General features: G+C 34.2%; 1 protein-coding gene across 1 annotated transcript; it reads right to left on the bottom strand.

The window, feature by feature from the left end:
• Nucleotides 1-2432: 2432 nt before the first annotated feature.
• On the bottom strand, nt 2433-13347 carry LOC142625770 (putative serine/threonine-protein kinase PIX13). Its single transcript, XM_075799483.1, has 6 exons — nt 13094-13347; nt 12699-12913; nt 10865-11000; nt 10604-10740; nt 9237-9360; nt 2433-3030 (listed from the first exon to the last, which is right to left on the bottom strand). The coding sequence occupies exons 1-6, from the start codon at nt 13158-13160 to the stop codon at nt 2720-2722; spliced, it is 990 nt and encodes a 329-aa protein (XP_075655598.1). The 5' UTR covers nt 13161-13347; the 3' UTR covers nt 2433-2719.
• Nucleotides 13348-13962: the final 615 nt, after the last annotated feature.

Below are 13962 nucleotides of genomic sequence, written 5' to 3' on the forward strand. Positions count from 1 at the left end.
AGTTCAATAAATATAAAAATAATATTACATCCACAATATTTTCACTATAATTTTACAATAAATTTTATGTGGTAAATTGTTACTAATTTTAATTTGGGTTTAATATTGACATGTTTTACCCATTAATAACATGTTAACAATTTGTTGTATAAGATTTGTTTTGAAATTATTGTAATCACTTTATTATTCTCATATTAGCATTTTCAATTTGCACTTTATCTTTTATTAGTCTATTTTTTTTTTCTTATTCTCTTTGTTAGTACAAAAAATTTGTAATAGCTTATGTATTTGCGTATTTTTTTTTTGTAACATTGATATATTCAAATTGTCTCTTTATTAAATTTTGTATAATTTAAGTTTTTTAGTAATTATTCTAAAAAAAATTCCTAAAACCACCACCACTAGGTCCATAGAACTTATTTTGCTGAAACTGAAAACTGAAAACTGAAAATACTGTAGCAAAATAATTTTTAAATGTGTAAATAGTGCTGTAGGACCCATTTTTAATGAAAAAGTTGCTGAAAAGTAAAATTTGTAGGACCCATGAATAGTGCATTTGTGCACTGTTCATGGCTGAAAAGTCCAAACTTGCGGCTGGGTTAAAAAAAAAAAAAAAAAAGAAGCAAAACGCAGACGCAGGAAACTTGGACGCGCTATCCAAACTCCACCATAGTAATGGTGCAGGGTGGTTGTTGACGATTTTTTTTTTTTTAGATCTCTTATTCTGCAAAAAATCCATCTAAATTTTAATATAAGAACACCATGGTCCATGCTTTTCTTTTCTTTTTAGAATAAAGGTAAATTTTTTTATACTAAACTTTAACTTTTTTTTTTTAAAAAAATTGCATGATTTAAGCAAATCGGTGGTGCTTTCCAATTTTATGAATTCTCTCAAAGTCAATTTTAACGAATAACATAATGTGGAGTTACTTTTTCTTGTTTTGGGCAAGGATTCCAAGACTTTTTTACTTTGTAATCATGTATAGTTTTGGTAGTCTATTTAAAACTTTTAATTATATTCCTTTAACATTACCAACTTTTAAGCTCACCTGTGACTTTGAGATTTTTACCCTTTTTAGTTGATTTTGGTCAGGAAAAACGGAAATATCATAGGTTGAATGTGTAAGTTCATCAATCTGATTTTGGAGATTTTTTTAAGATAGATTGTGAGGGAGAGGTTTCAAATTATTATTAGTTTTCTTACATTTTAAAATTTTATATATTTACTTATTAAAAAAAAAACTTGGAATTGTGTAAACATGATTTCTAACACAAGACATTTCAAATGTTGTAAAATTGTGTTCGAAGATACTGAAATTGTATCCTGAACAAAATATGCTAATTGTGCATGATAACTTTGATAATGAAAGAGGCTTTATTCTTTTTATACTGAAAAAAAAAATCTTTCAACTTTTAAAAGGCCATAACTTTAGCTAGGTTGTCCATTACAGAGAAGCATTTTTTTAGAGATTTGAGTAAACAAATACTGAAATCTTTTCTCGAATAAAAGATGCTAATTGTGCACGATGATAACTTTGATGGTGAAAGAGGCTTTGTTCCTCATATAAAAAAAATCCTACTTTAAAAGGCCATAAGGCCCATAAAACTTTAGCCAAGTTGTCCATCACAGAAAAACCTTCATAAGATTTGAGTAAACAAATACTATAATTGTAGCATTTAAATTGTCACACAAGAGACGAAAGATAGAAATTGTAGTAGAGAAGAATGAATAAAAATAAAAATAAATATAGGATATATATATATCGGTGATTGGATGTACACAAAAGATGCTAGTTATATAAATCCTAGCCGGAATGCATCACTTCAAACCTAATCGAATTTGCTTAGGTTTTGTGCATTAATAAGCTAATTGAGAAGTGGCTCAAAGGCCTATTAAGAAAGAAGATGGTTAGGTTTTGGGCATTAATAAGCTAATTAAAGAAGTGGCCCAAAAGCCTATTAGATAGAAGAAGAAGTAGCAGTGGCCCAATCTCAGCATTAGGGCAGAGGGCTCTACCTAGTTCACAGTTCAAATGGCCACCTATCTTGTTTTTAGTAACTCATAAATAAATTCCTCCACGAGCTAAAACCATTTTTTTACAAACTTTTGTCATATAACTTTTGTCCTACGAACTTTTGTCATATAACTTATTGGGGTTCAATTCCCGCATACATTAAAAACCGATTGGTATTTTAGTATGATGATAAAGAGTTATCACCATTAAAAAATAAAAATTCATTGTGATTGATACATAATTAAAGTAATATCAATTATAAATCTATTTATGAAAGAGAAGTTCCAATCACAAAATGTTACCTTATAAAATTGTATAAAAATTTGTAAAAAAAATTTATGTCTCTAAAATTATTCTAAATAGTAGAATACCATTTAAATACTTGAGGCAATTTCCACTCTATTCAGGACTACATTAAAAAAAAAAAAAAAAAACCTACAATTTCTAGTATTACACTTTAATCATCATGTTCAACATAAAATGGCCAGTTACAGCTTACAATAACAAAATTTGTTGTGAATCCAAAGAGATTACTTTGCCAAAATAACCATATTTACCAAGGAGGCACACAATTTTTTTTTTTTTTTTTTTTTGTGGAAGCATTTTTCTTCACCTTGCTCTCTGGTGTATCGATGATGAATAGGTTGTTGGCTACGATGGTGAGGTGCAGAATGAGCAGAGTTATTTTTGGAATCTTTTGTAAATTACCTGTCTGCTTCAATCCTTTCCAATGTCTCCACCACTTCTTTCATGGCAGGCCGGTTTTTAGGTTCTGATTCTAGGCATTTTAGAGTGAGTTGTACTGCTAGTAATGCTGCCTCAATTGAATATTGGCCTTCCATCCGTATGTCCATAATGCTCTTCAACTTTCTTATATTAGAGAGAGATGGCTTAAGCCACTCAACCAGATTTTGCTCCCCACAAGGCCTTATTGCATCAACTACTTGCATGCCGGTTAGCATTTCAAGCAGAACCACACCAAAACCATAGACGTCACTCTTTACGTACAAATGACCTGTTGGAGTGTTGAATAAGATACAATGGCATTTGACAAGCATATTAGCTGATATCCTTGATAACAAGTATTAGCAGGCTGCATTTGTTCAAATTATGGCCTAATTATCATTTTAAATGACCATATCATAAGCCATTCATCTGAATTTTTTAGCTCTCTTATATCCTTTATCAATCTACTTGGTAGAATCATTCCTCCCACCCTTAAATGGCTAGGATATTTATGGTTGGAAGAGAAGCTAATTTGTTGCCCACAACTTAGCTAGTTAAGTGGGTTTTTTTTTTTTTTGTAGCAAGTTTGGTTCTTTAACTTCTTGGAGCTCCCAAGCAGTGTTATTTCTACGCAAGTTTAAAGGCCCAAACTTCTTTTTGTTTCAATAAAAGCATATTCATTTAGAAAGAAAAAAAAAGGTTAGAGAGAAATTTTTTACCTAATCCAACCTTGGTCAATATTTAAACCCAAAATTTAAAATTATGACTTAATCACTTTTAACCTAAGTTAACGATTAACACTGAACTGAATTTAAGTAATTACCTAGTTCATGAATGCATGGACATTCCCCTTAAAAAAAAGTATGCATGGACATCAAGATAAACATTCATAAGTATACAAAGCACATAATTAAATAGAGCAATCTACACCAAAGCTAACTCATCTGGTAAAGTTTCTGATGGTTGAATAAGAGATCTGGGGTTTAATCCCCGCCTACACAAAAAATTGATTGGTGTCTTGGTCTAATGATAAAGAGCTATCATTAGGAGTGAATGTCATAGGTTGAAACTCTCTCTCTCTCTCTCTCTCTCTCTCAAAAAAAGAAAAAGAAAAAGAGCAGTCTACAAAAAACAAATCACAAGATAACACTAGATGTGTTATCGAAGAGCAAGACTTGAGAAATGGGCAGAAAAATCTATCTGTGGCACCATTGACAAAACGATCCACTAGAATGAATAGTTTCACTACACGATATACATAAAACCCTCCAACTCTAGTGCTATCTATATACTGAAGCCATCCGAATTGCTAGCAATCGACTCCGCTGATTCCTCTCTTCAATCTAGCTACCAAATCTACAATCAATCACTAATTGCATCTTCAAGCCTCCATGGCTAAATACGTGTATACTCCAATGATTCCTAGAAGGCCAATCAACTCTCAACATTCAATGGTAATGATGATTGTGATAAAAATGATCTCCTCTCAATTAATTTGGTTATGCTGAGAAGGAGAGAGTAGTGATAATGGGTAGGTGTTTGGCTCTCACAAAAAGGTATGTTTCTCTCAACTCTCATAAGGAAATTTGGGTTGAAATTCACAAGAAATGATGTACATGAAGGTTGGGTATAGTTTGTGTTGTGCAAATAGCACCCCAGGACTCAAATCAATAATAGTAAATAAGCGAAAATTAAATAACAAGCACACACAAAGAACACAAGAATTTACGTGGTTTGGCAAATTGCCTACCTCCACGACGACAACGGAGAAATTTCACTATAAAAATAGGGAGATACAATAGTGTATAAGAACACTCTCAAGAAACCCAAATCCCAATTACACCCTAGCACTCTCTCACAGAAACAATAACAATAGAAGCTGATTGCCTCTCTTTTCTCTGTTTTCTCTTATACGGCTGCACTTACTAGGTTAATAGAATTCTCGGCTCACTATCGCGTACAACACAAACCTAATATATATATATATATGTCATAGGTCAGCAACACTAAGAGTTGCATTCCTAGTTGTATTCAGTCATACTTGACCGACTTACAAGTGGTGGGCCTTTTGGGCTTCGGTGGCAATTCAAGCCACAAATTGAATCCACATCAACAAATCTCCACATTGGCTTGAATTGATCAAGCTACACGAGCAAACTCCTCCATCGCCTCCACCTTAGCCCTTCAGGGCTTACAAGTTGCAAACATCAACCAAGTCCAAGTAGCCCTTGAACTTGTCTGTTTGAACTGGCTTTGTCAACATATCAAAGGATTCCTAAGTCTTATTCTTCTGTAGTGACCCCATCTCTTCTACATCCTTGTAAGACAATGGATCTCTTCAAAGCCATATCTCTATGGTGCTCTGTGAACCCGCTTCTCTCTACCTTTAGCAATTGAATAAGGCTTTTCTTGTTGCTGTTGTGGATCAATCTCAACATCACCCTTCACTGGGTGAACTGTTCTTGTTAAACTCCACCTCAACAGTTAATTTCTCCTGTGGACTATCATCACATGTCTCTGCTTCATTCTGTTTCAATATAAAGGCTTCATCAAATATGACATCTCTACTAGTCACTGTTTTTTTTTTAGATTGGATCCCAAAGCCTGTAGCCTTTAAAACCTTTTTCAAAACTAAGAAATATGCATTTTCTTGACTTCAAATCCAATTTAAAACGTTCTCCACTCTACACATGCACATAAGCTGGACAACCAAAGATTTTTAAACTCGAATAATCAACTGATCTACCTGACCAAATCTCTTCTGGAATCGTGAAATCAATGGTTGATGATGGAGATCTATTAATAATGAAGCTTGTTGTGTTAACTGTCTCTGCCTAGAACACCTTAGGCAACCCTGCATTCAATCTCATGCATCTGGCTTTTTCTGCGAAGGTTCTGTTCATTCTCTCTGCAACCTATTCTGCTATAGAGTTCATTTAACTGTGAAGTGATGAGTAATGCCTTCTAATTCACAAAATCTTATGAATTTTTTTATCTCTATACTTTAGTCCATAATCTGTTCTAAGGTATTTTATTTTCCTACTAGTTTGATTCTCAACTTGTGCTTTCCACTTTTTAAATATGCCAAACACATTAAACTTATGCTTCATAAAATAAATCCATACATTTCTAGAGTAGTCATCAATGAAACTAATGAAGTACTGAGCACTGCTATGAGAAGAAATTGATATTGGACCCCAAACATCTGAATGAATGTAGTCAAGAACACCCCTACTTGTATGAGAGCTTGTCTTAAAACTGACTCTATGCTGCTTCCAATACACACAATTCTTGCAGAAGTCTAGCTTACATGTCTTCACCCCCTTCAATAAATTTCTCTTGTGCAACTCTAACATACCATGTTCACCAATATGACCAAGTCACATATGCCATAATTTTGTGTCGTCAGTGCTGGACTCTACCGGAGCGGTGACTGCAACTTTTCCTACAACTGTATTCCCAATCAATCTGTAAAGCGTGCTTACTTTTTGTCCCGTCATCACCATCAAAGCACATTTGGTAGTCTTCATGATTCCATCCTTTGATGAGTATAAATAGCCCAAATCATTCAATACACTTAAAGAAATTAAATTTTTTTCTAACATCTGGAACATGTCTGACATTACTAAGAACTCTCACAACTCCATCAAATATCTTGATCTTCACAGTACCAATCCCCAAAAATGGGCATGTAGCACCATTACCCATTTGGACCATACCATCGTTGTAAGGCTTATATGTGTCAAACCAATCTTTCTTTGGAGTCATATGATATGAGCATGTTGAATCTAAAACCCAAGATTCCAATAGAACATTGTTACCTTATGAAACTGAAAGTAAATCTGCAACAACCTCATTGTCATTTGATGCTTCTTCAGCAATACTAGTTGATTCTAGGGATTTCTTTCCATTCTTCTTCTCCTTTAATTGCTCTTTTAACTCTTTACACTGATTCTTGTAGTGCCATTTTTGTGACAATAGAAACACTCTACATCTTTCTTTACACATGATTTAGACTGTGATCTGTTCTTGTCAGAGTTCCGTCCTCTTGACCTGCTTCTACCTCTATTGCTTGACTCAGACTTTACAATAAGTCCATCAGCTTGAGGACCATCACCATCTTGCTTCATCTTCATGTGTGACAAGAGAGCACTAGTTACCTCCTCGAGTACTATAGTCTCTTTCTCGTACATCAACGTAGTCACTAGATGATCAAAAGAAGTAGGAAGCGAAGTTGATAAGAGTAACGCTTTATCTTCGTCCTCATAATTCATCTCAAAACTTGACAATTGGGTGTTCAACATATTAAACGTATTGAGATGCTCCAATAGATTTGAACCCTCCTTCATATGCAAACTATACAGTTGCTTCTTTACATACAACTTGTTCATCAGATTCTTTCTCATATAAAGACCTTCTAGTTTTTCCCAAACCTCCTTTGCGGTCTTTGCTTCTAAGATGTTGTGAATGACCTCATCACCTAAGTTGAGACAAATAGCGCTAGCTACTTTCTCATCCATCTCTACCCATTCTACATCCTTCATCGTTTCCGATTTCTTCTCCTTCCCAAGCAAGGCCTTATGAACTCCTTGTTGAATTAGGAGATGAGCCAAAGAGAAAAATTTCCTTTACTACAAAACTTCTCTACATCATACTTTGTGCTTGACATCTTTACTGTATTCAAAAGGATTGAATCCTAACCTGGCTTTGATACCACTTATTGTGCAAATAGCAACCCAGGATTCAAATCAATAACAATAAATAATCAGAAATTAAATAACAAGCACACACAAAAAATACAAGAATTTACTCGGTTCGGCAAACTGCCTACCCCACAGCGACGATGGAGAAATTTCATTATAAAAATAAAGAGATACAATAGTGCACAAGCACACTCTCAAAAAACCAAAATCCCAATTGCACCATAGCACTCTCTCACAGAAATAATAAGAATAGAAGCTGACTACCTCTCTTTTCTCTGTTTTCTCTTATGCGGCTACACTTACTAGGTTAATAGGATTCTTGACTCACTATCTCGTACAACACAATCCTAATATATATATATATATATGATGATGATGACGATGATGACGACGATGAAAAACCACCAGCTAGTCACACGGTCCTCACAAGCTCGAAACAATACCTGCACAACAAAAAGAGAATACCTAACAGAGAGCACCGGTGTGGTGCTGGCTAAAAACTCTCCGAAGGTCAAGTTAGAACTTTTCACCACTCAAGAGTGCCAGAGTTGAGATGAATTATGCGTACCATGTATTCTGAGGGTTCATGGGTTTTTATAGTAGAGTCGGCTTCCGTTTCTTGCGTATCAAGGCGTTTCTTTCTAGGAAAGATCCTCTTTAACAAGCGTATATTACGGAATCCTTTGCTAGTTAGAATTCTTCTCGTATTGAGATTTTTTACAGTTAATCATGAGACGCAAGTTAATACCATTTAGGAATCCTTAGAGCTAAATCAAGACAAATGAATGCCACGTGTCACTTACATCCATCCACTGTGTGTCCGTGCACTTGAATCCATCAACTATCAACCCGCCAGCCTAACATCGTCACGTTTCCTTAAATGGATCCGTCACCTACATCTTTCAATCCTCTTCAATATATATGTCATAGGTCAACAACACCAAGAGTTGCATTCCTAGTTGTATTCGGTCATACTTGACCGACTTACAAGAAGTGGGCCTTGTGGGCTTCAGAGGCAATTCAAGCCACAAATTGAACCCACGTGAACAGGCTGCTACAACAAAGAGGATCTTAATTGAATTTTCTTAGGCTTGACCATTTCGCTTGAGCAAGAATCCTGCCAGGGTCCCACGAGTTACTTCTTTACTGAAATTCAAAAAGCTGCCACGTGCCAAACTTATGGAGCATAATTGATGGGAGGACTACTTAAATGTCTCATGAGAATCCTACCGCTGCCCAACCTTTGAGAGTCCTTATTGTTTCTTCTTATCTTTTCTACTAGTAATCCTAGTTATCTAGGTATCTTATCTTTATTTGAATATTTAAGTAATTATCTAGTAATTATATCTAGTTATCTTAGGAGATTGTTGCTCTTTAAATAAACATTTCTGGCATTAGGCTAGGTGTCGAAGAATTTACTATTGTACTATGGTTTGTCTTCCACCCAAAGGAAGCCTTTTATCAATTTCCATCTCTGTTCCTATCAAAAATCCAATTTCGAATTTGCTCGAGCAAAAACAGCTTCTCAACAACTTCACTTTTAGCTCTTGAACCCTTAACCCAATTTCAAATGAACTCACAAAAAGAAAAAATACAGTGTATTTGAAATCAATTAGAAGAAATTTGACATAGAATCGCTAACATAAACTTCACTTAATAGCTAGGTAGGATATCTTTAGAAATAACTGAATAGTGAGTCAATCTCAACCATGAAACTATAAAGATTTCATTAATGTAAGTAAATTGCAGGACTTCATAATCCATATATAAAATTTGTTAAAAATGCCATTACCTTTTGCAATATATTCGGGAGCAGCATAACCATATGTGCCCACAACCCTCATTGTCACATGTGAGTCAGCACCAGAAGGCCCTAATATTGCTAAGCCAAAATTTGAGATTTTTGCATTGTAATTCTGTAAGAGAAAAAACAAAAAAGGGGAATATGTCACTGTCATGCTTGAAATGTTGTTAAAATAGCTATGCAATATTGGTGATGAGTTTATATTCCCATATCATGTAAAACATCCCAAGTTTTGCTATAAAAGATATTTGATCTATTTGGGGGTGAGGGTGATAGCAAAGTGAGATTCTTCAACCAGTTTCCAGGTCCGGAATACTAGTGCTCTACTGTACTCTAACTCCAAACTACGGCCAAAATGGTCAGTTACCACTATTTGGAAAAATATGTAGAGATCTACTATTGTTTGTGAAATAATTAGGGATCTACTACTTTTTTAAAATTCAAGTTTGTGTAACTCGAGTTCCATGAAAAATAGCCACCAATTTTTTATGTAACTCAAGTTCGAGGAACTCGAGTTCCATAAAAAATATTATGACAAACTTGAAGGTTATTTTTTCAAAGAACTCAAGTTCCAAAAGCGTGATACACACACACACACACACACATATATATATATATATTTCAAAACAGTGGTAGATCCTTACATATTATGCTAAATAGTGATATTTGGCCATTTTGGTCCAAAACTACTACTAAAGCAACAAGTTTTCATATCATCTTTGTGTCTCATCAATCAAAGCAAAATACTGTACTTAAATTACTCGCATTAGTGCTTGTTTAATATAAAAAGTAGCACATTTTAGCCAACTATGTTCAAAATTCACCCATATCAGTTCATGCAAAGTTTTGTAAATATACATAATTGCTACACAAACATGGTAACTTTACAATGACACTATTTTGCATTTATTTTGCAAAATAGATGATCTAATGCAATGTATTTTGAAAAGTGAGTATGTAAAATGGAAAAAAAAAATCTTATATTAAAATAAATATGAATTTTTGCACGTGAAATGTGAATGCTAGCCAAAATAAGTAAAAGAAAATACTTATAAAACATAGAGGAAACAAAAAAGAATTTGGAATTGCTACCTTCCTGTCTGGTTTATCTATTAGGCATCAATATTTTCTTTTAGCTTTTTAGTTAGCTTCTTTATTTATCTAGAGCTTTTTAAAACTTCATTTATATATAAACAACTCTCATAAAATAAATCTTATAAAAATAAAAAGTATCATCAAATAAATAAATAAGTTTTCAGCCAAAAACTACATCCAAACGCACTCTATAGTTCTTGCAATCTCAGCAACAAATTAAAACTAAAGGTATGAGAAGCAAGGGGCAAAGAAAGACAAACCCCATCAAGCAGTATATTTATGGTCTTAAAATCTCTGTATATGACTTTCTTTTCTGAACTGTGTAGGAAAGCCAGGCCTCGAGCAGCTCCAACAATTATTTTGAGTCTTATGTTCCAAGAAAGCGGTTCATTGTTCCCTGCTCAACCAAAAAAACTCCTTCAGTTTTTTTTTTTTTTTTTTGCTGAATAAATAAAAAAACTTCTTAAGTTAACACAATTAATTCATGGACATGCAATTTTGTTTTCTTCCCAAATTCTCACCTCTAAAAAGATGATTATCCAAGCTTCCCTTCGACATGAACTCATACACAAGAAGCAGCTCTTTATCCTCCTGACAGTATCCCAATAGCCTGATCAGGTTGGGATGAGATAGTCTTCCTAGAAAACATACTTCTGACTGCACAATCAAATTAGAAGGGAAAAATAATATTATAATCAGTAGAAATGATTATATTCTAGGAACATGATTCTCTCTATATCGTAGTTTAATTTTTATTTCCTAGATCTCATAGTGTAAAGTATATATAATTGTAATATTTAATAAGAACCATGAATGATTATATTCTAGAAACATGATCCTCTCCATTTTATAGTTAAATTTTATTTCCTAGATCTAATAGCAAAGAGTATATACAATTGTATTATTTAATATGAATTATGAAATTGATCTATTTCAAATAAGAAAACAGGTCAAGCACAAATTCAGAGGACTAAACCATCCACTACTAAGGTAGTAAACCGAATTCAAAATGTCAGTTGCTACTTCACAGCATGAGAAATGTCTGGCTTTCTGAATTACACACAATATGGTCCCCATCAGATAATGTAGCAAGTTAAGGCATTAGTTTTCATGTTGAATGGATTAGGAATACAATGTGACAATTGTGCAGTAGAAAGAAATAAAATCCCAAATGGTTTCGAGTGCAATGATAATAGTTTACACAAAGGCATCAAGCTGATCTTCAGTCTATGTACACTCTAAAGCAGGTATTACAAACTAATGAACTCTAATGACTTTTCCAATGATTTATCTCAACTATTGCTCGGTATGCCTAGGATTAGAAGGTTGCATGTCCTTAATGATTAGTAGAACTTCTCTATCTCATTTGTCGTGACAAACTGGGTTCCAAACTGTAAAGTTTCAAGATAGCTGAGTAACAATGGTGGAATGAGAAAGAGAACAGAGAAAAATATAAAACTGTGTATTTTTGTTTGCAACACTGAACGTTGCTATGGCGTTGTCACAAATCTCAAGAGGTATGGGTAGCTTCTGGTCTGTCTATACGTAATTCCTCTACTCAGATTGGTTCGTTCGTGGACCTTCTGTGGTTGATGAAAAATATTCAGAATCAAGAGGCGGATAATATTGCTTTGTTTGCTATGATTGGTTCTTATGGACTTCTAGAAATGAAGCTAGAGTTAGGGGTACTCGAAAGCAAGCTGTCCAAATTGTCCAGTGGGCCGAGAATTACCTACATGAATACCAAATTGCTACACTGTGATGTTTCTTGGATTTGTATAAAGTTAATTTCGATGGAGCTGTCTTAAATGAAGCAGGGGTGAATATAGTGGTACGTGATCATATGGGTCAATGAGTAAGAAATTCATTGTGCCTTTGGGACCACTGCAAGTCAAAGCTAAAGCTAAGGAAGAAGCCATTCAATTCGTCTGGCAAATGGGCTTTTATGAAGTGCAGTACGAAGGTGATTCTCAGCTTAAGAAACATTCACTATTACGTTTATTATCTCCTACAACTAGTATCTTGAATATTATTTCTGGTTCTCTACAGCATCTCAATCAATTCAGAAGCCTGCAATTTGCGTGTTCCACAAGGAAGTAATAAGGCATCTTATGGTTTAGCTCAATATGCTAGAAAAATTTCAGATTTTGTCATTTGGATAGAGGAAACTCTTGTATAATTGAACATGTTTTAGCTCAAGATCATTGTCTGAATGAAGATTTCAGCATTCACACAATTTTTTTAAAAAAAGTTTGTAATTGTTGTAACAATTGAATTATATAAAGAAAAAAATAATTAATTAATTAAATGCGTAATAAAGAATTTGTAGATGAAATTTGCAGTTGAAATTAATACCTTCCACTCTTGAAAACCTTGCATACTTTCTGGATTCCATTTCTTGATAGCAACTGCCATTCCAGTGCAAGAATTAGAGGGTGCAAGGGTCTTCTTATGCACCCAACCCTTGAAAACTTTGCCAAAGTCTCCCTCACTCAACACAGAATCCGGCTTGAAATTCTTAGTGGCAGTCTTCAAATCTGTGAAACTGAATCCTTTCAAATTGGGTGCCTCTAAGATTTTCCCATAAGGATATGACGATGTCACCATGAAATTGAAAAAGAAAAAAATCTAATAATTAGTAGAAATTAAGAGAACATAACAAACATAAAAACAAAAAGAACCCAGGTGATGACTGATGAACATAAACATGTACTTGGAACAAGTAATTAGTTGCTACTTTGGAATTGTACCTGGAGTAGCTGTTGAGGTTGTGGTATCTTCTGTATCATGAGCTAGAGATCCCAAGCAAAGACCCATATCAACCTATGATTTTGTTTGAGTTTTACAAGCTTGCTAATAATGCTAATACACAGTCAAAGGGTAGAAGCTAGCAAGATAAAAGGGAGATATGTTGGAGACAACTGGATAAGTGGACTTGAAATTCTTGTGGAGATGATGAGACTTTTCTTTGTTTGATGAGACTTTTTCCGTCTCATTCACGACTTACTACTGGGAATCCACCATATGTTGTGTTGTTTTATAGTTGGTCCAATTTATATAATATAGGCATGCGTTAGTTTCTATTCTTAAGTCTTAACCCTTCTACTTATGGTTGCAGCTATTTATGCAGTAAAATGGTTGACCCTATTTTTGTAGTAAAATCGATTCATCGAGACCATGTTTGTTCAATGCTTGGATGGTGTTTTTCTTACAGTGGAGTTACCGAAAAACTCTAAAAGCTCCAAAAGATCTTAATTCCAGTCAACCTAGACCTAATTGGTATAAATTTAATTTTAAATTATTATTCCAACAATAATATGGTCAATACTTAAATTAAAGTAAATTTTCAAATTAGGCAATTGTGTGAGTTGCAATGATATTTATAAACCACGCACCTCCCAATTCCCTGCAAGTTTCCCTCTTGACAACTTAGCCTACCCTCGTGACTATCAGTCTATCACTTCAATAATAATGTAGCTCTACTTCTTATGTTTATTTCTCAATTCTGGTGATTATTGCTCTTCTCTCACAAACCTCTTCATCTTCTTCTTCTTTGGATTTTCTCCCTCTCCGTTCCCTCTGTAACTCTCTCTTCTCGCCATTCCTACTTTCCATCTCT

Source organism: Castanea sativa, chromosome 2, assembly GCF_040712315.1.
Source record: "Castanea sativa cultivar Marrone di Chiusa Pesio chromosome 2, ASM4071231v1".
Lineage (NCBI taxonomy): Eukaryota > Viridiplantae > Streptophyta > Magnoliopsida > Fagales > Fagaceae > Castanea > Castanea sativa.

Coding starts and splice junctions, on each gene's coding strand:
- LOC142625770 (XM_075799483.1), bottom strand. CDS start 13,160: ATGGGTCTTTGCTTGGGATCTCTAGCTCATGATACAGAAGATACCACA. Junction 10,741..10,864: donor GGATAATCATCTTTTTAGAG/GTGAGAATTTGG, acceptor TTGGTTGAGCAG/GGAACAATGAACCGCTTTCT. Junction 3,031..9,236: donor TCCCGAATATATTGCAAAAG/GTAATGGCATTT, acceptor ACACTCCAACAG/GTCATTTGTACGTAAAGAGT.